General features: G+C 39.8%; 1 protein-coding gene across 1 annotated transcript in view; it reads right to left on the bottom strand.

Moving 5' to 3' along the window:
• STMN2 (stathmin 2) overlaps positions 1-24,283 on the bottom strand; it is a 49,971-nt gene extending 25,688 nt beyond the window's left edge. Inside the window, exon 1 of the mRNA XM_026495847.4 lies at positions 24,179-24,283. Coding sequence (XP_026351632.1) covers positions 24,179-24,197 — 19 coding nt within the window. The 5' untranslated portion in view covers positions 24,198-24,283. The remainder of the gene's footprint in view (positions 1-24,178) is intronic.
• Positions 24,284-26,478: the final 2,195 nt, after the last annotated feature.

The following is a 26,478-nucleotide window of genomic DNA, read 5'->3' as shown; positions in this document are numbered from 1 at the left end:
ATTTGCCTTTTGCCATAACAGTCCTGCTAACACCTACTTTGAGAGGTTTCATTGGACGCCTTTGGAATTTTAGAAGGCTGAAACCATATTTCTTTGTCTTATTTGTTTATTCAGTTAATAAAATGATGTCACTTATAAAGGTCCAAGCAGGTCTTTACGTGGATGTTTAGTGTGAATCACAGTTTCTGTCAGATAGAAATAGTTGGTGGTTTAATACATTTAATTCCATGAAGAATAAAACTCAGAACAGCAAGTTTTTGTAGGCTAGTGCCTCTTTAAAAACAAGACAAAGCAATATGGTATCCAAAATATTTTGCAAAATTAAGCACATATTAGGAGCACATGTTAAAGACACGAACTTTATTAGGGAGGCCAACCTGAAAATAAAAATAAAATAAGATTTTCTATCTCATAGAGCAGTAGCAGATTAAAGCTATAGAAGAACATGAATTTCTACTGAAAAGAATACTTCTCAACATCTGTCTTCAGTTTCTTGGAAATGAAATTCAATAATTTTTAGTAAGGCCACTGCTCTATTATACTTGTTCAGTTAATGTCAGGCAGAAGATAAAAAGGTTGTCAGGGACCAACACTTTAGAGCCCAATGTGTAATGTATAACCATGGCTGACAAAAAGTTTGTTTTTCCTCTCCTAGGTGGTTTGGGGACAAAACTCAATTGACCTAGGCGGGCAATTACTTAAGAGAATCCTTACATCGTTTTTATCGAGGGCCATGGCTGTCCATGGCATGAACATACCCAGTAGCAGCCAGTGCACAGATTCTCACTTATATAGTTGCTCTGAATCCTAGGGAGCTCCTTAAAACCACCTGCGACCACAGTCCAAGCGCATCTTGACTATTTCCCTGCAACAAAGGCAGGCTCTCCAGCGAAGAATACCTCCTCACTTGGTACAGTTGCCCCAACTTCCCCAGGTGGCATTGCCCTTCCTAATCCTCTCCTCTCATCTAATTCTTGCCAAAATTTCAATCCCGATTCAGATCTTCCATCCTCAGGGCTTCTGTCTCTTAGGGGGCGCTGCCCACATTGATCTCCTATTGCCCTTGGTTGGCTCTACTGCACGGTCTTGACTATATACGGTTACATGTGACTCTATACTGTCTCAGTTCAGTCACTACTGGGTTTTGATGTGTAATTTTTGTTTACAAAACTATAAGCTCTTTGAAGGCAAATGCTAATTCTTATTCGTCTATGGAAAAATCCACAGCACAGGTCTGGATGGAACAGAAGGCTATTGCTTAATAAGTCATTGTTGCTATCTTGCTCATTGATTTTAAGTCCATCTCTCAATTAACAAGTATTTATGATCATCACTGATGGGCAGAAGTTTCTGGGAGGCATTACGGAATTACAAAGAGATATGATAGTATCCTCATCTTCAAGTTTTCAAGCCTGGGAAGTGGAATATATGGATATAAAAATATGGAGGATATAGACAGAAACACATGCAAAATAGGGTGTCAAATGGAGGTACAGGTGATTTGTGTTGGAAATTCAGAAGAAACTCAAAGCCTTGGTGCTATGGGGAGAGTGGTCAGGAATGGCTTTATCCTTAGGGTTGCCAGATTCAGCAAGTAAAAATACAGGCTGCCTAGTTAAGTTTTAATCCAAAAATTGCATGGGACATACTAAAAATCATTCCTTGCTTTTCTGAAATTCAAATTTAATTGGGTAACTTGTATTTTATACAGCAACCAGAGCAAATGGACCTGGATGGTAAAGACTGAATAGTGTGAAGAAAAGCAAGGAAGGGAGAAGACACGTTTGTTATTGTTGACATGGAAATGGGGTTCTGAAGAGGTGACATAGAAGGCTTTTACGGGTGGGCAGTGAGTTGAGTTCATGCAAGAAATGATTAATCAACTACGGGGAACATTATTCACTTCATCTTCATGGACTACACTACAATGAGGTTTTTAGGAGCTGTGTCCTGATAGAAAGGCTTCCTGGAGGTCAGTTTTGCTCTAAGATGTTGGGTAAGATGTTTTGAATTTTTGTTCATGTGAAAAGGTTATGACTTAAGATATTGTTTTTACATTAAGACAAGCATGGGTATATTTTTTTTTTTACCAGAATTTCAGAATATCATGAATTTTCCACATGTTACTTAAAAGAAATTTAAGCTTGAGTGTTCTGTTTTGAGTCCACTCTCAGGAATATTTCTATGGGAAAATTTGAGAGGCACAGAGGTGAGAATGAATGAGTTAACTGGAAGTCCTGGTTTGCCTGCACAGTTCTGGTTAAAGCCCATTAATAATATCCTCATTCACTGTCGGAACTTGGCCATTACAATGATCTTAGCAATAGGGGGCCACTGAACATTTTGAAAGGGGGGTTACCTGATGAAAGCCTCTTCTTATAAAGATTTATCTAGCCATTTTATTATTCAGGAGGGACCTGTTACCAGGAGATACACTTAAGACACAACCGAATGAAATTCAGCAGGTTATGTGGTATGGCTTGAGAAAATAGTAGGGAATAGTAAAGGGAAAAGAAAGGGAAGATAGATACAAGAAATCTTATGAAAAAAGAATGGATAGTAAACAATAACTGTATTTGGAGTCAAGGAGTCTCTTGGAAGAGAGCAAGAGATCCTTATAGATGGATGCTTAAGGAAGCTTTCCAGAAAAAGTGTAACTACAGCTGAGACCAGTAGGATTGGTTGGCCTAGCAGAAAATAGAGTGTGGGTTGAAATATTTGAAATTTGGATAAACTTTTTTTTATCAACAATGAAAAATCCCAAGCAAATGTGAAGGCTATTAGGAATGTGCTAATAAGCTTTCACTATTGATATTTCATACTTTGAATTGACAATCCTGTTCATTGGTTTTTGGAACTTGGCATATATTAATTTTTTTCATTACACCCCCGTGCCAAGTGGAGTTCTGTGCATGTTTGTAAGGATGTGGGAAGTAATGGGTAATTCCATATAATCTTTCTCATAGTTGGTTGCATTTGCTATTAACTATTAATGCTTGCAAGTTAGTGTATTTCTCTAGTGAATCCATTTAAAATTCAACCCATATGATGTATAATGACTCTATAGCAATACTCATTTAACCTAATGATTTATGAACACTAATTGTTTTTCCATTCTTCCAAATGGCTACAGTGAGCTACGAATAATGGTAGCAGTTGCTATTTGCGTTTGGAGCACAAAGAACATATCAGGCACCGAGCTCAGATATTTGCATGCATTTCTCATTTAGTCCTCTCAGTAATGCTAGGAGAAAGATATTATAATTAGACTAGATTTACAGATGAAAGAAAAAGGTGCAGAGAAGTGGAATAGTTTGCCCAAAATCCAACAGATCATAAAGTGTGGAGTTCAGGTTGGATGGAGGTCTGTCTGACTCTATGTGCCTGGCCCATAATGCCATTCACTTCCTCCAGCAGTCTGTTCAGATGCATTACACATACCTTCACCACCTACATATTGTTTTTAACAAGAAAGTAATGTATGTTACTGACTTTGAAAATAAAGAATCCAAGACCTTTTTCTCTTCCCATTTTTCTTTGGCATTTGTTCTTTAATTAATTCCCACACGTGACTTACTGACTACACAACTATAAGTTAAGTACAGAGATTTACAGAAAGAAAGTATAAGTGTGTGGGTTTTGTTTGCTTGTTTGTTTTTTTACCTGTATGTTTTACTTGGATAGTAAATATTGGTGCAGAGATGGCTAGAAAAGTCAGGAACAGTTTCTCAAAAGGAACTCTGAGTATATATATTCTTATATGACTGAATATATCCTTATACAGTCATATCACAGCTAATGAGGTAAGTGGAGAAAGTGGTAATTATCTAGGTATTTTAGGGGAAAAAACCCTTTGCATCAGTTATTTGGGTATTTTAAGAGTGATATATTTTGTCTGGCAATTACCTGAGTTTTCTCATTTTTTTTTCTTTTTCCTTTGTGTTTGTGTGTGTGTGAATCTGAGGAGTTTTTTTTTTTTTTTTTTTTTAAGAAAAAAGAGCATCAAGGAAAACAATACAATTGGTACTAGAGATTTAACAGATCAGATCTTGGATTAGATTAGATTAAAGCATCAGAGAGGTTAATTGTACTCAGTAAAATATGAAATAGACAAATACATGTATAATTATTTCCTTACTCTTCTAAATATGTAATCTTCACATAGATCAGAATCAGTGGTCTTACAGCTCTGTCTTTGGCACCTTCTTTATTCATGTCGTAAATTAAACTCCTCATCCTTCTTTTAACTTGATTTTGACCACATTGTGTGTGTGTGTCCATTTCATTTGGTACTTTGATTGCTTTGGGGTCCTAGAGCCTGAGGTCAGATTATTTTCTAAAAGTCAAATCTATCATCCTATTTAGAAATACTTTTGGGTGCTGTATCACTGTGATTTTCTTCTTGAAAGAGGAAATAGATGAAAAGGATTTTATTTAAAACACTTGTATACTATATTAGCTTGAATTTGGACCTTAAAAAATGGTTGATGAATATAGTTGATGAATATGTAATTGAAGATTCAACATTTACATGAAAAATAAATCTCACATTTTTGAAGATCTATTTTAACATTCCAGAAGATCACTGATATGAGGTAATGTTCTAGATATTTCTGCTACGATGATGTAATGCTAATTGGCTTAGTACAAAAATGGATTCAGTCTACATTCATTCTACCCAACCTCTCCCCCCCTCAAAATTATGGTTTCCTAAGATATAATGACCAGGGAGGGTTTGAAAGATTAATGTTTGATCAGCTGAAACAGCATACTTTTCCTGCAGGAATAGATACCAAATCAAATCTAGGGACATTTAAGAAGGTCAAAGCTGTACAACCCAGCCCTGGGTTGCACAGAAACATATGAGGCTCTTAAATTTCAATTCGATTGATTCTTGGCAAAGCAATCGTGACAAGGAAAAGAAATTGGATGACATGGATCAGGCCTTGTGATCAAAACTGTAATAAGAGCAGTAAGTTGTACCAATCTGAGACCTCACCTTACCCTCGATTCCAGTTAAGGCTCCTGCCGAGTTTAATAAGAATCCCACCAAATCATGCAGGGCCTTGTCCTTTTTTTCTTTCCCTCTAATGAAAGAAATTCTTACAGTCCTAGTGGGAGATAAGACGACACTGGTTGATAGGAATAATGAAAGCACTTTATTCTGTTTCTATTTCAAGACTCTTTCACCAACCTAATTTTGAGTGTTAGAGGATATTTTTTCTTAAGTGTTCAACACTACCAGGTAGTATGAATAAAATGATAGCCTAAAATGATGGCTAGATTGGTAGGGACTTAAATGAGAGAAAGCCGTCTCAGACACTCAGGAGAGTCTGGTCATCTGGCTGAGTAGAGTTCTCACATAGGAATGACTCTTCCCTTCCCTGTAGCCTCCTGAGTGGGATGCAACCGTCATCTGTGGCTGCCATGATGTTCTCTGAATTGTGTCAGCAAAATGGCTTCCTCTGGCATCTAAGTAATTTAAATGGCTCTCCATTACTTTTTTTTCTTTCTTCCCATTACTTTTTAATTTTTTTGGCTGAAGATTGGAAAAATACTTTCCATCTATTCCTAATTCAGCAAAAACTCACACTTCTATGCAGACTAATTATCGCATTTGTGGGCTCAATTTCTAGAATCAAAAATGTTTTGGTTATCAGTGATAAGGATGTCAGTTTCCTTTTTCACTTTGATGTAATCTGTGGCTTTTCTCCAGAAAATAAACCCTGGCTTCGACTTCATATGGATTTTAGAATTAAGTCCATGACATGTGTTTGCACTGAATAAAGTGGTATGAAACTACAAATACAGTAAATTACCTACTGTGTTCTCAGTGAAAGCAAGAACTTTCAGAAATGGAAAATGCAAGACTTTTATCACAAGTGCAAAATAAAAAAACCCTGTCATATAATATTCAGATGATTTTATCTCAGTTAATGGGCCAGTTGACTTTCCCCCTGAATGGACCAGTGGTTTATACACTGAGGATACAGAAAATGAATTCAGAGAAAATCCTGTCAGTCACAAGATGGGGCTGCCTGTGTTCATACAATGGAACGTGCTAATTTATAGAAAACACTGTGAAGAAACAGAGTAGGATTAAGCAGAGACCCCACACAATTTGTGAGACAAGCCCTAGCCGTTAATCATGATTTAATTTCTCTAACAGTCAGAAAACGTACTAAAAGTTGAAAGCATATTTCTTGAAGAGTTTCTATGTAAGCTTCCACTTCCTTGGAATGGTGTGAAGTTTCTATGCATTCAAAAAGCTGCATATTATTGTTTTAGTTCTGAGTGTGTTCTACGAAATGCTGCTTAGAATAGTTACTAGCATCAACCGTGAATCAAAGTATTTTACCTTGGTGTCATTGCCAAATGCTTCTTAAGGTTCCACTGGATAGAATCTTTATCTGGCTAGTATACAAACTGCACTCATACTGGTCTCCCTAAATGTTTTCTTAGGAAATAAATGGTACATAAATAATTAATAGAAAGTAACCATTTCAGGCAACAGCCACAAAAGCCTCATGGAAGGGCAAGCATTTTGCTTGCTTCACAAACCTAATGAGAATTCCAGGATCTCATTTAATGAAACTTTGTAAAATGCACAGTATGTAACATTTACTTAATAGTGTCCTAAAAAGTCAGATTTTTAAATCACATTCAGTAGAGTTTTATTGCAGCCATCCGTTCAAAAACCGCACATTGCGTGCTTCTGTAATTGGTCTAGTGAACAAAAACGGAGCAATCAGGTAATTTTCCTTCTGACTGAAAACATATCTGTGACTTTGCTAGTCATACACGCTACAGTCAGCCTGTGGTACAGAGAATAGAATGAACAGAAACATCTCTTAAAAAATAATAAATATAAATATTGTTAAGATTTAGAACTACCTGATATTAAAATAATTACTTATAGTGATATGATTCTTGCGTAGCTCTGGGAGGATGTGGGAGTAACAGAGCCTTGGAGGTGAGCGTGAAGCCCCTTCATGTTGCCGGGTCCACAGTGGGATCTTCAGCGTCGGCTCTCGAGGCATCAAAGAAACCCTTCAGGTTCATCTAGCTAGGTGACGAAAATCGCTTTTTTGTTTTGGCAATGAAAGGCTACTTCCTCGAGATCTGCCAGGGAAAGACTCATTTTCTGAAATCAGATTCATCAGATCGTACACTGGCACGTGAATTAGTGTAGTTTTCTGCAGGAACGTAAAGCAACGCGCAAAGCGAGTACGTCAGGTGTCTGTCTGAAGCGTCTGCAATTCTACAGTCAGCTGGTGTCCTCACGGCTACGAACCGGGTTAAAATACAAAAGACAACTGACTCTAAGGCAACTGGAATCACGAGCCACAGCGTTTTATGCCTGGAAGAAACACTTGAAACCATCTAAATCAACTGCTATTCTCATTTTATAGATGAAGAAATCAGATCGAATAAGCTTTATTTCCTTGAAGGCCCCCTTTGGGGGTGATGGGTGGTGGGGTGGTGCCGGTGGCCGAGACAGAATGGGGACACAGAAGTGGGAAAGGGGCGTTCTACATCAAAGTGATGGCAGGCTTTTCATAAATCGACGTCTTTCTTCAATATGGGACTCTCATGTGTCTAACGCTGACCATACATGTTTGATGTTGGGCTATAAAAAGCGACTTATTTTGCATTGTGGAGGTTTCCACGGAACGCCACGCCCCAGACCTGGGAAGTCTTTAATCTCCTCTTTCCGAGCGCTAGGGGGCAGCCTTTCAAAGATGGTCACGTATTTTAGCTCCTCTTGGGAAGCAAGATTTTCTGCGTGGGAAGACCGCCGCGTCAGGTGTGGATACAAAGTTCCCAGGATATATCGTGCTTATAAAGCGGCTTCTACCCACCCATGCGAAATGGGTGCTCTGTATTCCTTCCAGAATTCCTTCCAGGCACAGCATTTTCAGGAAGAACAGATTTTCCTCTTACTTTACAAAAAATGAAATGTGTGGAGTCCCTTTCAAGTGGAACTGTGACCCGGTGGAGTCGCACTCGGCTGACTCAGTCCCACGTGAGAGATGGCAAATAAGCACAAGACGCTGACCGCGTTGTAGGACCTTAAAGATCTTTTCAGAACTTTCGGTTTTTTATTTTATGACCTTGAGTAAGTCGCTTAGCCACTCTGGACCTTTTCCTCATCTGTAACTAATAGCTCCAAGCTCTGAAATTTTATGATCCTACAAATTTAGCAATTTTGTCTTTGAGTAACTTTCCTGCAACCTACAGATTCATCTTTTTGTGTTTTCTGCAGTAGATATTTTCTTTACCTACATTTATAAAACCAATTATTTTAAGGCATTACATTTAAAAAAAGATTTTTATTTATTTATTTGAGAGGGAGAGAGGGAGTGAGCAAGAGTGCAAGAGTTGGGGGAGGGAGAAACAGAATTTCCACTGAGCAGGGAGCCCAACGCAGGGCTCTATCCCAGGACCCTGGGATCATGACCTGAGCCAAAGGCAGATGCTTAACTGACTGAGCCACCCAGGCACCCCAAGGCATTACATTCTAAAGAAAAGGAAAACAAATTTACTCTTGATATTTCTACTTGGCAAAAATTTTTCCTCATTTCAGATTTTGGTATTTCATATAAATATTTATATGACATAAAATATTATAACAGGTAATGTGCTTCATAAAGCAATTCATGTTTTAAATTTCGAACTGTCAAACTATTAGGTCAGATTTCACTTTCCCACATGTAGGATTTATTTTTGGCTTTGGCTTTAAATATATAATTTTCACCGTTAGGCAGAATAAATGAGGCACACGATGTAAGCTTCTCGGATACCATCTAGAACTCCTTCGGAATTCGTAATACTCATTCTTAAGATATAAGAAGGATTGCATGTTGTTTTACTGATTGAGTGAGGCTGGAATAGCCTATGCATTTTATTTATTTGTGGCAGCAAATACCATATGATTTCGTGATAAGTATTGCCAATAAAAAAACTGAAGGCAAAAATGGAATCGAGTGTTTGAACTGCATAGACAAATGTGGGTTAGAATTTGGCATAAGTTGCTGATATTGTTTTACAAGTCACAACTTGGTAATACGTAATATATAAAAGCACAACATTGCCTTTATTTTACGGTCTATCTCCTCTACATTTATTCTGCCTGAGTATTATTCACAAAAGAGTGGACTTGTGTTTGGAAATACAGCTCACATCATCAAAACATTTGCCAGATAATACTAGACGGAGCAGGACAGAGGATCTGTGTACCAGGATGTGGTGCCGGGTCAGAAATGTCTCCAACAGTTGGGACACATGCAATTCCATAAGGCTGAGTTTGTATCTCCCTAAATACAGGAGTGAATCAAACCTAATGGTTTCCATTGCAAGGGCTTTGAGTTTCTTCTCCTTTCAAAGACAATCATTTCCTGGCTTGTTTCACAGAGGTAAGCCCTTATTCCTCTACTGCTTTGTTTGCTAATTGTTTCTTCCCAACTATATTCAAGTTTTGTGAGGATGAGGGAAGGTGTCTCATTTAATGTTTTCTATAGCTTCCCCCCACCTGTAGGAGTGTGTAGGGCAGTTCGAAGGTGTTCTGTAAACACTTAGCCATTGCTGACCAAGCTGGGTGGGGCTGTTCATCAGCTGCAATGGTATTTGAATGGGTCAGTGGACCCGCTGGCTTTCCCATTGAAACTAGGTAGAGACTGGGAGTTAAGAGCCCAGATGTTGGAGCCAGATTGAGTTCAATTTTTCTCTCCACTAAATGTACTAGCTTCATTTCATGCTACAGACTGGCATTTCTGCATATGTGAAGATGTTTGCTTCTCTCACTTAGTGCTTATCCCCTAGCTGTAGCTGTGTGGACGGTTTCAAAATGGCACTAGTTAATGGCACAACTATGATTGTGAGGTTTCCTGGCACAATTTAAGCAAGCCCTACCACCTTTATTCTTCACAAGAGCAGGTGATCAACTCTCTCTATTCAAGGAGAAAAAGGAGACAAGTGAATGTTTCCTCTACATTTATACAGTGTGTTGCTTTTTTTCCCCCCGAATGGAAAGACTATGAATAGGAGCTGAAGACTTAAGCTCTCACTCAGGATCCTTTCAAATTTAAACAATTTATTAAACCAGAACAGGAGTGTATGTATCCACAAAATGGAGATGGGATATTGTTGTAAGGATTGAATTAGGTATGTGTTGGGGAACTGAAATGCTATATTGATATAAGATATTGTGAGTGAAGATTCTTCTATAAATTGAGCTTTCTTCCTGAGTGACCTTTTGAAGTTTTCCTAGGCCTGGCTAAAGTGAAATGTTGTGGAACCTTGTTTCGTACAATTCTGCCAGCTTCTCTTAGTTCATCCTTATCTCATGGAGTCAACGAACACAGTCAGAGCTCCTACAATGTCCAAAAGAGACATAGTGGTTAACCAGGTGAACTCTGAGATTTGACTGATTTGTCTAGAATCCTGACCCACCACAGGCTGTGTGTGACCTTTCCTCTCTCTCTTTCTCACCCGTGAAAATGGGGATGATTAATACCCCTCGCAAGTGTTAGGCATAGTCACAGAACCCGACAGAGTAAGTACTCAATACTTGTTAGCCGAGAGTAGTAGTGGTATTACCAGCCATAGAGGTGCTATAGGAGAGACAAAGTAAGGGGAACACAGTTCTGTCCTAAAAGAAGCCCTCAGCATAGTTGGATCGAAGACAAAGAAATGTCTGCAGCAAAACAGGAAGAACAGCTCATGATGAGGAAGCTGGAGTGCAGTGAAGTGAGAGCTAGATTTGAAACCTAGCTCTGCCCTGATCATTTGTGCCCCAGCGCAAGCTGCTTAGCTTCCCTTGGCTTCTGCTTTCCTTTCTTGTCGGGTGGGGATAATGAAACCTGTTTGGGGTTGCCATAAAAATTACGTGGGAAAAAGAGCATAGGGAGGACGTGTGATGTGAGATGGCTCATGCGTAGCAGGGAAGCAACAAATGACCAGGAAGATGTTAGGAAAAGGTGCTGTTTGATGATATATGGCCAATTCCCACATTTACTGGGAGACAGTAAATCTACTATAAGAGTTCATAGGAAGGAAAGATCAAGGAAAGCTTGACTTGGGAAACCTGCTACTATTTGCTTCAAGGAGGGCAGATCCTTTCTCAGAGCAATTTTGAGAAATCCTCTTTGACTTCTTAGCAGACTACCCTACGTATTCCCCATTCACTTCTAAAATTTAGCAGAAGTGATAAAACATGTAGTTTTCTGGAAAGAAAAACTGCAGGGCTATTTGTTTTATGTCAGGAGTGACAGCTTCCCCTTGCAATTAATTTAGATGCATAAGCTTTCATTCCACCAGGCAAGCTGGACACAAGGTCCAGTGTTCCCTGACTTATATTTTTCTGCATTTCTTCTCTTGGATACATTGTAACATTGCTTGTGGCAATTTGTAGCCAATACAGACTGCAACTGTGAACACTATTTTAAGATTTCATTTTAAGAAAAATTTCAGTGGGTGAAATCCAATTCTTTCAAAGCTACTTAATTCAATTTCTTCCATATTAGCCCTGAACTTAGAAAAAAAATTTTCATCCTAAATACCGAGTTTCATTTTCTTTTATTTTTTCTATTGCTAAACTTTTTTCTTTTTTTTTAAGCCAAGTTTTTGGTTGATAGGGAGATAACAGCTCTCTTCTCTCTACTTTGTGTTTGGCTAGGTATTTCAGAACCCTGCTAGATTTTTTTTAAGTGAGGCAATGTCTACATGTTCCTTAAAGCCATCTTCCCTACCAGGTGCATGAACCTATCATGAACTTGTGAGGATTTACATGGTTTTAATGCTTTCACATAAAGCTCCTCCTTTGTCATTATTTTATGTTTATGAGAAAGTAGTCTATCATTACCTGTATTTTATGGCTTTTAAATATGAAAAAATATTGAGTATTTTTATATGGAGATTGCTATAACCAACTGTATCTAATTTGAAAAAGGCCTATACAACACTTGTAAACGTAAGCACACAATTCTATTAATATGTCTGCAGTTATGTCATAAATATAATTCCTAGTTTATGTACCATATACATTTACATGAAATTTTAGAAGCAAAATATTTAAAATGCTCTTCTATATTGGTAGTCAGTTATCCTCCTTTAAGCCTTTTTAAAGTCAGACCCCAGGTGAATGCTAATTTGATTTCTCAGGGTATCTTTATTATTCTAACGATTACATTCTGCTAACACCTTCCAGCTTTATATTGACTGGTATCTGAAACACTATTGATTGAAAAGGTGTTACTGTCATGAATGACTGAGGGGTAACATGAAACTATGTATCCATAGCCTACAATGTCCAAAAGAGACATAGTGGTTAACCAGGTGAACTCTGAGATTTGACTGATTTGTCTAGAATCCTGACCCATCACAGGCTGTGTGTGACCTTTCCCACCACAGTCCTCTAAGGAATATTACGTTGGTACTGTTTGGCTCCAGTGTCTTTGTTGTGCTCATCTACTAAAGGATGGAGAGGAAGAAGGCTAAATTGATGCAGGTAAAAAAATACCTGGAGTTATCTCTGAAAGAAAAGATCTAACTGGAAGAAGGGTGTTGGAAATGGAAGGAGGACAGCAGGAGATTGCCAGGTAGGGAGGAGACCGAGGAAGCAGGAGGGAGGGATTTCGCAATAGCTAAATGCTGTGGAGTTCAGATGAAACTGATGGGTTAATAAGATTGTAAGGAGAGACTCTGTGTGTGTTACATCATATAATCCACCCCTTCCTGCTCTTTTTTTTTTTTTTTTTTCTTTAAGAGAGAGGGAGAGAAAGATTCCCAACAGGCTCCATGCCCAGTGCATTAGCTCCCGCCAAGGAGCTCATGCAGATCTCACAACTCAGAGATCGTGAGCTGAGCAGAAATAAGACGTTAGAGACTTAACCCACTGAGCCACCCAGGTGCCCCCCACTCCTGCTCTTTAAGAGAACTCAGTGTAGACTTTGACATCTTTATTTTTCTTAATCATTTCCACTGAATGTAACATTTGATGTAGATGAGCCTTACAAGGCAGACACGAACAGTCAATTTTATTGAAGTTTTAATATTTATTTGAAGTAGGATGAGATACGAAATATGACAGTGAAAAATGAAATGAGAAACAAATGCAAGAAAAGTGTGCTTGCAATGTTGGCACTGCCCAGAGTGGATTTGTCTTGGAGATATACCAGATTGGCTGCTGCATCATAAATATAATATCAGCTCTCCCTCTATCATAAGGAATCGAATAGTGATCATTTCTTAAATTCCAAGTAGTTTCTAGTAGATTTATTACTACACGTGGAAATTCACAAATCACAAGAATTTAGATGTTTATTTTAAATGATTACTTTTGTTTAGTGCTTTCATCATCTATTTAGGGGGTCTTAGAAGGAAATTAACTTTTTTTATTACAAGTGCTTTATGTTCAATTGTTTAATTAAGCCTCATAACAACTATGTGATTTAGGTGGCATTATTTTCCCCATTTCATAATTGAGAAAATTATGGTATAGAAATGATAATTTGCTCAAGGATTATCTGATAATGAGTGATGGGGCAGGGGGGATTTATAGTACTGTTTTTTTTTTTAAAGATTTTATTTATTTATTCGACAGAGATAGAGACAGCCAGCGAGAAAGGGAACACAAGCGGGGGGAGTGGGAGAGGAAGAAGCAGGCTCATAGCGGAGGAGCCTGATGTGGGGCTCGATCCCATAACGCCGGGATCACATACTGAGCTGAAGGCAGACGCTTAACTGCTGTGCCACCCATACGCCCCTATAGTACTCTTTTTAATTTTCATAGCATTTTGCTTTCTTTTGAGTTCCATGACAAGTTGCTTTTTCTTACTATACAAAGATTTTCCCTTTTGTTTTTAAATCTGGAGGCAGCTTTTTAAGCCGAGCTCTCAGCAGACATGAACATCTGGGCTTGGGTTGCTTTGTCTAAGGTGGGATTGCACTGTTGCTCGATGGGGCGTGCTCAGAGGGTAGAGAGTGTCAAGGTGTTCCTGGCAAGGGGCAAACATGGAACCAGCAGAACAATTTGTACAGAGTTTTACCTTTTCCTTTCCAACCCTCTCATATTTTCTATTTCTATTTGCAGGGCACCCCTGCTTAGCCCAGCAATTCTCTTAGCTTGATGGCTGCCATCTTGGCCCCTTATTCACCACCCTTCCCTTAAAGAAGGTTGAGTTGGGGAAAAAATGAGTGTGGACTGACTGCAAGAAATTAAACTTTGGATGAGTTAGTTGCTTCTTCTGAGCCAGCATTCATTTAAGAATTTTAAAGAAGAATCCTGGGTGGGACCTAAGCACAAACCCTTCAAAAATATCAGATACTGTTGCCCAAGCAATTCACTCAACATTTTATTTCAATTTATTGTTTAGGAAGTGTTTATTTATTTATTTATTTATTTATTTATTTTAAAACAAATGATTCCGTTTCTGTGCTCCCTGTTCCCTCGTTATTCACTCTAAATGTGGATCTGCATGGGTAAAATATCCAGGCATTCTATCTAATGACGTATAATGCTACGGGTTGCATTTATGTAGTATTGGCAGATACTAATCCCTTTCACATTCGTTCCCTTGGTTCTGGAAAGAACCCTCTGACACAGACAAGATATTATCTCGCCATTTTACAGATGCTACAATAGAGGCACAGAGAGAAAAAGGGACCTGACGAAGGCTGACTAACTGAGAGAGTCAAGACTAGAGCTCAGGGCTTCAGAATCCTGCTCCCGGGCTCTTCTAGCAATGCAGCACGGGCTGGACCACAAGTGGAGCGGGCCGGAACTGTTAGGACTTAGTCCAGAGTTGCAGAGCTGGTCAGAGGAGGGAAATCACACTAGAGGGCTATGCTGCTCCCCACACTGTTCCAGGTACCCCACTGGTCACCAGCATTTGGTTTAATCAAAATGTGGTTCTGGACCAGCAGCGTCAGCATCCCCCAGAAGCTTGTTAGAAATGTAAATGAATGAGACTCACCTCAGGCCCATGGGATGGGAATCAGAACCTCTGGGAGTGGTATCTGCATGCTGCTGCTGCTCAGTAAAGGTTGAGAAATGTTTTAACTAAGGGATTCCCTGGCTGGATTGGTTGATAGAGGAGACTACTTAGATATTTCACGTTTGTATCCTCTGGGCAGGTCCTAGTACTTTTAACTGGTGCTCTTTGTCGAGCGTTATGTACTGTCTCGTCATACTGTGGGGCAGTATCATAACATTTTTAAAACGGTGGAGACTTCCAGTTATGGTTATAAGTCATTACTACTGGCATTCAACTTTTTTGTAAGTACAGAGTCTTGTCTTCTACAAAAGACTAAATTCCCCAAGCAAGAAAATCATATTTATATTCTTTTGATGCTTAGCATAAGCTTCAGAAGAGAATTGGTGCTTGAATCTACTTTACTTTGGTAAGTCTTGCCATTAACTACTAATGACTTTGATCTAAAGGCAAATATGTTTAGTGTGTGACTTCCCTCATGTGTGCATATTTGCTTACGGGACTTACAGGCGTAAGTGCTAAACTTTATTAGTTTTATTGTTTATTACATATATATATATACCATTATAATCATATAGAATATATATCTAATACATAATATGTATCTAATATGTATTATATATATATGTGTGTGTGTATATATATTATATATATATATATATATATATATATATATATATACACACACATATCTTTATTAGACATATGTTCTGGCCCTGGCCCTGAAGCTTACCACATATGAACTTGACTTAGTAAATTCTCTGAGCTTAAACTGACTCATTTTAAACAGAGCAACATGGATACTATGCCCATTTCATAAAGACTATATGAAGATTAAAAAGGATAGAGGGAGTAAATATTTTCTAAGAACTACAAGGTCAATATAGATAGATCATGCTATCTAACTTTTCTTTTGAACCTTTTACATTTTTCAATCTTCTATGTTTGTCTGCTCTCTTTTTTTAATATAAAAGGAAAAGGTAAGTCTGAAGTAGAATGAAAAGACTTTTAAAGTGACGGGAGTCTTGAAGCATGTAATCTATGCATCAAAAGACTAGAATTGACTCTGGTCCTTTTTCGTGTGTTTGAATGATGATAATGAGAAAGATGCTAACTGGCACTTCTCAGATAAAGCTGCAAGACTTAACTTACAACAAGAGATATTAGTGTTGGGTGGGAATGACAAAGAACTTTGCAGTCATAAGGGCAATGTGTTCCATAGCAAGGGTCCAAGGAAGGGGGCGATAAGTCTAGTATCAGCTCAACTGCCTGACGAGGTGGGTGCCCCTTCCCGTGAGAGTCTGGAAGCGACTCTCTGGAAGTGGAGTAGAGTGCTAACAAAAAATTAAAGTGTAAAATGTTCTCTCGTACAAGTATTTGTGGAACTAGGTTTAGATGAAGTTCATCCATTTCTTTTTCTCCTGATATAAAGACTGGCAACTTGAAAGGTTGAAAGATGGACAGATTGATATTCTGATGATGTGTTGTTACACTAATCACTTGTGGATGGTGTGCAAACTCTGACATCAAAAGTACAATTATTCCAAAAGAATAACTGCTAAATAAGCACTCATACAGGCGTCGCTTTACGATTTTGCTTAAAAAAAAAATCAGGGCCAGGCAATGTTATTTTTAATGTACTATACAAAAACTGTCATTATCTATTTCTGGTCAAATTTTTTGAATTTTGTAATTTTTCCAAGTATTAAATATTTTAATCTGGAAGTTGACAAAATTACAAATGAGAAAAATCTCAAAATTTGTATTACGGCTTTGTAGTATAATGTATGGCTGCTTCTCTTAAGTTCAATTCCTAGAGAAGCTATTTTTCCAGATGACTAGCAAAATGATTGCTGAAATGCATTAATTAACCTTTATATTCACATAAAAGTGTTTTGTGAGAACAAATGTACACAAAATGTTATCTTTAATCATGGCTAATAAAAATGGGTTATATAAACACAGGTTTTACTACTGCAAATGTCTCCTTGACAAATGACAGGACCTGATTCCTTTATTAAAAGATAATTAAAAATGTTTCACAAGGGATTCAGAGCCTTCCTCTTGCCTGCTTGCTTTTGAGGTAATAACAGGAAGAGTCTTGAAGTAATATCTAATGATTATATTAAATGTGGATGCCTGGGTGGTATATCTCTTTTAGTTCTAGATTTATTTCATAAAACAAAATATTAAAGTTAAATATCTAGTGTCTACAAAGGGAGGTAAAGGTCCATTTTAAAATGTGATAGCCATGATGACATTGATTAGATCAAGTCGAGATTTTTCTTTCCAGAACTGGTCATCATGGTGTATCCACATCAGAAGTCCCTGCTGCTCTCTTAGCTGAGCCTTCAGACAGTCGTGTGTTCCATACATTACAACCCCCAAGGTCTCATAGTTCTTGTTCCCTCAAAGCCTAAATCATGGCAATTATTCTAATAAGTCCCAGGTTAGCAATTAAAAGTAGTCATCAGTTTGAAGGTATCTCCCCTTTAAAATGAGTCTGTGCTAAAAAAGGATAAAGACCATCTCAGGCTTGTTAGACAAAATGGCAGTCTCACAGGTTTGACCTCCATGGTGGGAACTACTCCCACATGGAACATTCGTGAGAGTAGCCTATACTGGTTAAAGGGACCGATTCTGGAACCAGGGTGGCCTGGGCTCGAGTTCCGTATCTAACTGTGTGGCGTTGGGTAAAAGTCACTTTGCCCCTCTGTGCCTCAGTTTCCTCATCTGTAAAAGTGCTTACTTTTTAGGATTATTGGATGATTAATGTAACTAATATGTGTAAAGTGCTTACTGACTAACATATTATAGATGCTCTATAAGGACCAAGTCAATCAGTAAAAATCATTTCTTATAGATACTCTAAAATTTATGTCTATGCCAGAAAAATGAATCTTGAAAGAGAACAGTGGCAGAGGAAAACTGTTGGTTGACAACAACAACAAGAGCAACAACAAAGGAATGGATAACGTTGAGGTTTCATCCAACTTCACGTTGCATAATAGTATATCCTACGACTCTGGGACCAGTGTTATTTGGGACTATGTTTTTAGTGCCCTGTTTGGGAAACGTTCTATTTCCATTTTGAGATATTTTATGTATAGTATAATTTTGTAGGATACATTTCCAGAAATGTGGTAATGCACCCCACTGAATGGGAGCACTGACATATGGGGTTTTTGGTGCTACTCTTTGAAGACTAGTTTTTTTTCCTTTCAGTTGACTTTCTTAAAAAGTTAGTATGGAATAATGGAGGTCCTTTATTGGCTTAAGTAAGGAGAAAACACATACATACTCTGTTTTCAATTATGCAGCCATACTCAATAAATTATTAATAATTTTCTCATGTGGAAGAAATTCTCTGTTAGAATAATTTGGAAAGTAACAAGTATGGGCTATGTTGAAAGGCAATTTTAGTGCTGTTTAATCTGTTTTAGTTTCTACAGTATGTGGAGTATTTGTAGTGAATTATCTATATGGCAAATGGGATTAGCTATATGACAAATAGAATTAGGCAAATTTTCGATTATCCCATAACTAAAAGGTTGTGAGTCAAACTCTTTGTTCTGCACATTGTTTTGTAAATAACAGTGAGCTAGCGTATTGATGTATCATCTTTCTCGACTGTGCCATTTTTTCTTAGACAGACAGACAGACAGACACACACACACACAGAGCCAAATCCTCACTTTCCACATTTCTCTTGAAGGTCTTCTGCTGAGTCCTACAATATGAATATATTTTTAAAAATCCAATTAATAGAGAGTGATGGCAGAGAACACATAACTCCCAGAGGAATAAAATCCCTAAGAGTATGAGGGGGAAGTGAAATATTCTGTAAAGATTGCCATGCATTTGAAAATATTAAGACCTAATACCAAAGCTTATTATGGGAGGAACACATCTATCACAATTCTGTTTCTAAAACTGACATGTTCGGTGGTTAGAATCGGCATCATCTGGGAGTTTGTTAGGAATGCACAATGTCTGGCCTCAACCGGACCTACTGTATCGGAATTTGCATTTTAATGAAAATCACAGGTAATTCATATGCACGTTAAAGTTTGAGGAGCACAGTCATATGAAACTATTAATTATTTTACAGATGGATTATAGTTACATGAAACACAAGAGAAAAAAAAGTCCCTGCCAATGCAAACATGGGAAAAAAAATCTACTTTTAATGATCCTAAAAATTAGTTTATGCTTGGTTTTGGTACACCCTCCTCAGTATCACTTTGTACCTACGTTTTAACTGCTAGCCTGCAAACTCCCTGAAGGGGGGCACTGACATTTGGGCGTGTCCCCAACATCTTGAGCACATTTTAAATAAATGAATAAGTAAACAATGTTTTTGTTTAATTTATTCCTTTATTTAAACATTAAAACATTCTGTTCCTAAATAATTTTGCTATTACTCCTGATCATTTTCTACCATTCATCCACTACAAACTTCCCAAAGTAACATAAATGATATTATAATAGCAATGTAATAAAACTGGAAAGTAAAGTCATAAGAGAATGACTAACCAGGGTTAACACCCATTTCCATTCATTTTATCGGTCTCCTTGAAAAGGTGCACAAACCCTTTTCATCCAGTAGGGTAAAGTATGGCATTAATTTCTTGAATAAACAATTGAATGTTCCAGATTTAAAAAAAAGATTTTATTAAATAGTATTTGAAACTGAGTTAAAAAAAAAAAAAAATCAGTCACCTACGGCTTTAGAGAACTAGATTGCCCTCTAGTGGGGTGAAAGCTAATGTGGACTCCACGGTTTTCCCGTTGAAAGAACTAGGAAAGAGAACCAGCCTCAGTTCTGGAAACATCTAGTTCATCAGCTAATTTGGTATTTTCTTCTTATGTGGAAAATTTCTTGCATTTTTCATGTAAGGTCACAGATGCTGTGACAACAGAATAGTGTGTGTTTCTCCAAGAAACAAATAGGAAATTGGTTTGAGCTGGAAGGAGGTTTCAGCAGCTTGGGAGTGGCCACGCCCAGAGCAGGGAGCCACCTTGTGAGCAAGGAGCTCCTGAGATGAAAGGGGCATAGAGTCAGTCCTGTTCAGTTAGACTAAAAAACACAGTGGTGATTGATAAATCAGGAATTTTCCTAAAGATGGTCTGGATTCATTAATGACAAAAATGCTCAATTAAGTGTGTGATCAATTCATCTCCCATTTCATTTTTAACTGTACAGATTTAACTTGAAATTCTGGATGATAGCGACGACTAGATATTCACAGAATTAAGTAACTAATGTGATCTTACATTGCAGGGTGGGAAACTATTTTATTGTGTGAATTGGCTTTATCCACTCTGAAAGGACTGACAGGCACTCTGGAATTTGAGCAAAATGTAGCCTCTTGCAGGCTTTTCATCACAGAGAACAAGGTATTTGATGGGAGACATACTGGGCCAAATGACCGAATGCTTCTTCCACCATCTATCCATTAATAATTTTTAAAATCCCCAAATTTGGCCAAATGACCTAATGCTTATTCCACCATCCATCCATTAATAATTTAAAAAATCCCCAAAGTAAGTAAATGTGTTTTTAGTGCAACAAATAAAATCCTGCTAAAAATGTTAAAGACTAAGAGCAGAGGCAATTGTTCTAACAATAAAAATACTCCCCTCCCCCTTAGCATAGAATAATTTACTACAAATCTGTAGGTCGATTCACAAAACCCTTGAGAATTGTGACTGAAAAAAACTCCAGACATTAATGTTAAAAACCATACACTCTTAGTTATTTATTACCTTAAAATATATTTTCAGAGCATTTTAACATGTGTAGACAAACACCACCAGGTATATTAATTTATACCATCATATTAGCTATTGTACAGGGCTACACTGGGTCACATAATGCTTATTGCGGGCTCAGCTTACTCAGCTGGTATTAACCATATATATAATTAATTGATGAGCTACTGCTATTTTTCTTTCAGTTTGATCTTGCAATCCTGACCAAATCCTCATTTTCCCACTTCCGGTTATTTATATATCCATTTAGAAGGTGCCCACTTCATTAGAGTAGATAATGGGGAATACTATCTGCACCTAGTGCAATCATGCTGAATAATTGTTTAATGAATCAGGAAAAAGCACCCACCCTGGTGATTAATTGATTATGCTCTGCAACTGAAACGATCACAAAATCCATTATTTTAGTATTGCAGAGGTTGTACTTCTATTCATGATTTGCAAATACAGCTTACTCATGCCAGAAAGGACCCTTGCATTTGTTATATCTTGGGTGGGATTTTTATTAATGGGATGGTGACTACCATTTCACGATCCAGGTTTCTGTGCAGAATTGAGACTGTATTAAGAATGAGCAATTGGAAGAACAGTTTCAAAAAAAGAAAAGAAAAGAAAAGAAAAGAAACAGTTAAAAATTTGTGCATAAGCTATATATACTGATTGATAGATATGACCTTATGGAATACACAGTGAAGATCGTAACATCTCAATTATATATGTATAATTTTACCCATTGCAGTCACAAACAATTATCTGCCGAGAATTTTCCAGCAATCTCTGGCACATAAACCTTACCCTTAGTAAGCACCTGCACATAATATCCGACCCACAAGAATATATGTAATCTAGACCGGAATTGAAAATACATTCGCTTTATAATGTAAAATGAACGACAGGACAAAAAATTCTTTTTTTAAGGGGTGGGAGAGAAGGAAAGGAAGAGTGGAAGGAAGAAAAGTGCGTGCAACAAGGGTTAATAATCCTTAATCAAATTCAATCATTCAAACCTTTTGAACAAATAAGGCCATTGAGTCATGAAGTAATAATAATAGTAATAATAGTAATGATTTGAAATAATACTGATAATGATGTTTGTAGCCGCCCTCCTGCTGCAGAAACCTCTCGGTGGGGGTGCAGAACGCAGAGCGAGATCGCCCCCATCCCTCATTCTGAGAACCTTTCTGGACTTGGGGGTGACTCGCATAGTGTGGGAAGCGGGGGTAGCTCAGGACACTGCGCAGAAACCCGTCTCCTGGACTGCACCCGCGCGGGCGAGCGCCCAGCTCGGGGGAGGGGAGCACAGGGCGCGGCGCTGGGCTCTGCAGGGCTGGCAGCGCTCCACGCGCCGGCTCGCCAATAGCGCCCCCACCTGGCCAGCGGCTGACTGGTCCCGGCCGCAGATGGGAGGGGTGGGGCCGAGCCGCGCCTTGCTCGATGAGCGAGGGTCCCTTCTAGAGAGACTATCCAAAGGGTCTACGTCCCGGGAAATGATAGAGAACCCCGCTTGGGCCGAGGGTTTCGGCTGGGGGAAAGTAGCCTGAACTCCGCGGGCTGTGGGAGGGCGGGAAGAGAAAAATCCTCCCCGTACGCCTGGGAAGGGGTCACCTCTGCGGTCTTGCCGCCGGCTGGGGTGGGGCCGCGCCTTTGTATGGCCGGGCGGGGCTCCAGCCAGCTTTTCTGCAGAGACACCCTCTTGGCTGGGAAGGGCTCGGCGCCAGGACTCAGAGCAACATCGGGTGTCTGCGCATAGAGAGGGGGTGTCTGGTCTGGACTGCGGGGCTGAAAAAAAGGGGCTCTAGGACTGCAGACCGTTCAGCTGCCCCTCTCCAACTCCGTTTCTTCGCCAAACCTCGGAGCCCGAGGTCTTCCCAGCACCGCGGAAAGGGTGGGGCAGGGCGGAGCTGTGCAGGGCGAGACATGTCCATCGCTTTTTCCCTTCTCCGCATCCCGCACCCGGTCCCGGGGGAGGGGTGCTTCCAGCAGTCACCAGACCTCGGGCCCCTCCCTGCCTGTCCACCCCGGGGGCCACCGAGCGCTGGAACCATGGGGCACTTAGAGGCGCACAACCAGCTGGGGATCTCTGTGTCTCAACTGTTTCCCTGATACATAGGTTGAGCCTATGAAAATTGCCATTATTTGGCCCTGTTTAACCTAGAAGACGGGTATTTCACGTGGCTCAATTTAAGAAGTTGGCCTCTTTTGTATCCGTATTATTATATCTACACTTATCTAGGTTCCCTAAGCTTTTACCCAAAACGATCAATGAGCTCAAAGAAGCCTTTATCCGCGTCAAAGTCTAGTCACCCTATGCAATATGGTTTTGAAAAGAAAAATGTTAATCCACTTTCCCCCTCTTCTCCGTAAAACAGAACAATGAGGCGAGGGTGGGGAAGGCAGGGGCAGTGGTCAGGTCTCATTCGGGAAGCCCAGTCGGAGTCAGGAGTGACAAACGCGGGGCGTGGCGGTGGCGCTGCTGTCCTTCCCCCTCCCCAGGGCTGGGCTCCTGGGTGTCGCGCTGCGCTCCCCACCCGGCCCTCTTTCGGCTGAAGCTGCGGCACCCGGCAGGGGGGAGGAGTGAGAGCGCCGGCGCGGCTTCACACAGGGTGGGGCCGTCCGCATTGTGCGCCCGGCGCTGCAGGTGCCTCCCCCTGGGACCGCTCGTCCTCACACAAAGAAACCCCACCCCAGCGCCTGAGAAACCGCTGTCCCTCCACCCCTCCCCACCGCGCGCTTCCCCGCCCCTGCAGCTGCCCACCCGCGCCCTCCATGCCCTCCCCGACTTCCTCTCTCCTTCCCCTCCCTTTCCCTAAAACAAAGGAGCGTAGCACCCCATCCCCCGCCCTGCCCTCCCCGCACCGCGCCCCAGGACTAGCGGTTTTTCCGACGAGACAATACCATAAAATTTGCCCGGTTCTCCACCCGCCCCCCGTCTCCACCCATCTTTCAAACAACCTAGAAGGGACGGATTTGACTTCGCATTTTTCTTTTCCCTTTCCGCCACCTCCCTCTCCTCTTCCCCATTTTCTTTTTTTAACTAGAGAAGAAATAAAGGATGTTACAAAGCACTTTCCAAAATGTCCCTTAACCCCATTTAAGGCAAACAGTAAAGGTAGCTCCCTCCCCCCACAATTGAGCCCTAATTTTAAACATGGAAACAGAACAAATTCTCTTCCCGTGGGAGGGCAACTTACCTGCTTCTACCTTTCAAAAGAAAATTTTAGTTTCAGATTTCCAGGGACCCACTCTTTGCCCTTCCCAAACCCCCAGAACTGCCTCCGTCCTTCCCGGTTCCTGTTTTACCATTAACGTCTTTTTCTTTATAAAATATTTCCGAATGCCTTCAAAGCTCTAAGAGAGGTGAGAGGTGGGCACCAGGTCGAGACGAGGGAGAACGAGGCGCGATGCCTTACCCATTGCTGTTTTAGCCATTGTAGGGATGTGCAGATGCTGAGCGGTGGCGAAGGCGAAGGGTCCAGCTACAGCAGCGGAGAGAGCGAGAGAGAAGACTGAATAAGGCACTGAGTCTGCAGAGTGGGACCGTGCGAGAGAAAGAGCAAGAGGCAGGAGCCCATGAATAATTATCACTCAGAAGCTCAAGCAGATTGGCTCCCAAGGTCCCCTGACATGACTCCCGCAGAGTCAGAATCTCCAAGCATTAAATATTGATCGGCCAATGGTGCTGGAGTATAAAGTACCAGAATGCAGTTTGAAATGGAAATCAGTCCTTCCCAGGCAGCTCCCCCCCGTTTTGGGGGCCTGATAGTACAGTCCAAGTAGAGTGGAGCCTTAGCCCAGAAGCCTCCTAGGAGCTAAGAACTGGGCTGTGTCTACCTGGGAGCCAGAAGGATTGACTTTGTTCACACATGTTTTATCACACAAATAGACATAAAAAGGGAAAGGGATTTAGAGCTTTGAGAAGTCTTCACAACATGCTGACTATTGGAAACATCTGTTTAAACATTGTGGTTTTACTTGCTCATGTTTTGTCTTTGACCTTTGGCCTTTACTTGCTCATGTTTTGGTAGTTCCTAGTCTCCCAGGGTGACCCCATGTCTGGCTATGGTGGCAGCTTGAAACAGAACTGAATTATTGTCCTTTGTCTCTCAGCACAGTTGGACTCAGATGTCTTGGACTCTTGAAGGTCTCTCAGCAGAGTGAGGCCTGGTGTTTTCTACTCTTGGCAACGAAGGAAGGGGCTGTCTGGGCTGTTGGGAATAGGGACAAATAGTTCTGGTCTACCTGGGGACCTCATGCAGGAGGATGAGAGTCAGCTTCCTGTGCCTGTGTCTTGTCCATCTTGTTACAGGGCAGAACCAGGTTGGCTGATTGGTTTGAACACTGGGGGAACCATAGGTGGGTAATGCCATTCTGTCTTGGAGATGTAGGATTACATGGATTGAAACTTCAGTGACATTTGCAGGTCTCAAAGGAGAAACCTTTATACTGAAAGCTTCACGGAGATGAAAGGTGTGATCTGGAGCATGATTTTTCAGAGATTCAGAAAGTCCATTGATACAGGCCAAAGAAAGATGTGTTCAGGTTTCAGGCTGAGCAATGAGGTGTGTGAGGGTCTCCTAGGTCAGGAGCAGAAAAGTGACCTTTCTTTAGAGAGAAGACATTCACTAATTCTTTCCTGTTGACTTAATGAACATCATTCATTAATTCATTCTTTCTCAGAAGACTCACATAAATATTCATTGGGCATTTATCATTTGCCAAGCTTTGAGGACACAGCAGTGAAAAAGATTTTAGACCTTGTTCTCATGGAGATTTTAATCTCTGTTAATTTAACACTTCTGTGATTTCACTGAGCCTTCCTCCATTCTAGATCCATTCAGAAACTGTGGTTTTTGACATTTGAAAAAAAGGCAAAGGCTTGCTAATTCCATTGCATTTGAAAGCTAAAAGCACATTGTTGAAATCATGAACATATACAAAATCCTGGCAATTTTTTGATTTTATAGAAATGATTTGGATTATTCTAATGAATGAAATAAATTCTTAGTAGTTTTCTATTAAATCACATTTCAAGATTTCTTTCTAGCCTTATGAATAATATGCAGTTTTGAACACATAAAACCATTTGAAAATAACAGGCACTCTCCTTGGTGCTGAAATAAATTTCTTCACCTCCTATGAAATGTTAAGACATTTAAACCCTATGGACATCTTGCTGAGTGATAGAAAGTACTGGAACTAGAGCAATTCTGATCTGCTGAATCATAGGAAAAATAAAAGATAAAGTGGAGATCAATAAAATTACTTCTTGAACAGGAAGATTAGAAATTATTTTTCCTGTCATTGTACAGGTCTGTGACTATGACACAGCAATAGAGCAGTATGGAAGTTGGCAGGGTCTGGAAATAAATAACCATTTTCTCTCTTTCTATGGTCATTTCCCACTTTAAATGTGAGAGCTAATTCCTTCTCAGTGGAGTAGTTACCAGTCATGAGATGAAGGATCTTCAGCATTCTGTGTGACTCATATCTTTAGAGTATTCCTCTTCTCCCCACTGCCCCCTTTACCCTCAGGCTACGTATCATCTTTACATATTCTTTAGCTTCCTTGGAGAACAAGATCCCTAAGTCATGGCATTAATGTCTTTAACAATTACCACTAGCAGTTGAATAAGATCTTTTGCACTTTTAATCAAACCAAACCAAACCAAACCAAACCAAACCAAACCAAACAAAACACATATTCTACTGT

The sequence above is a fragment of the Ursus arctos genome, unplaced genomic scaffold (genome assembly GCF_023065955.2).
Source record: "Ursus arctos isolate Adak ecotype North America unplaced genomic scaffold, UrsArc2.0 scaffold_6, whole genome shotgun sequence".
Taxonomy (NCBI): domain Eukaryota; kingdom Metazoa; phylum Chordata; class Mammalia; order Carnivora; family Ursidae; genus Ursus; species Ursus arctos.
Note: the sequence above shows the minus strand (reverse complement) of the source record. Positions and strands in the feature narration are given on the sequence as shown.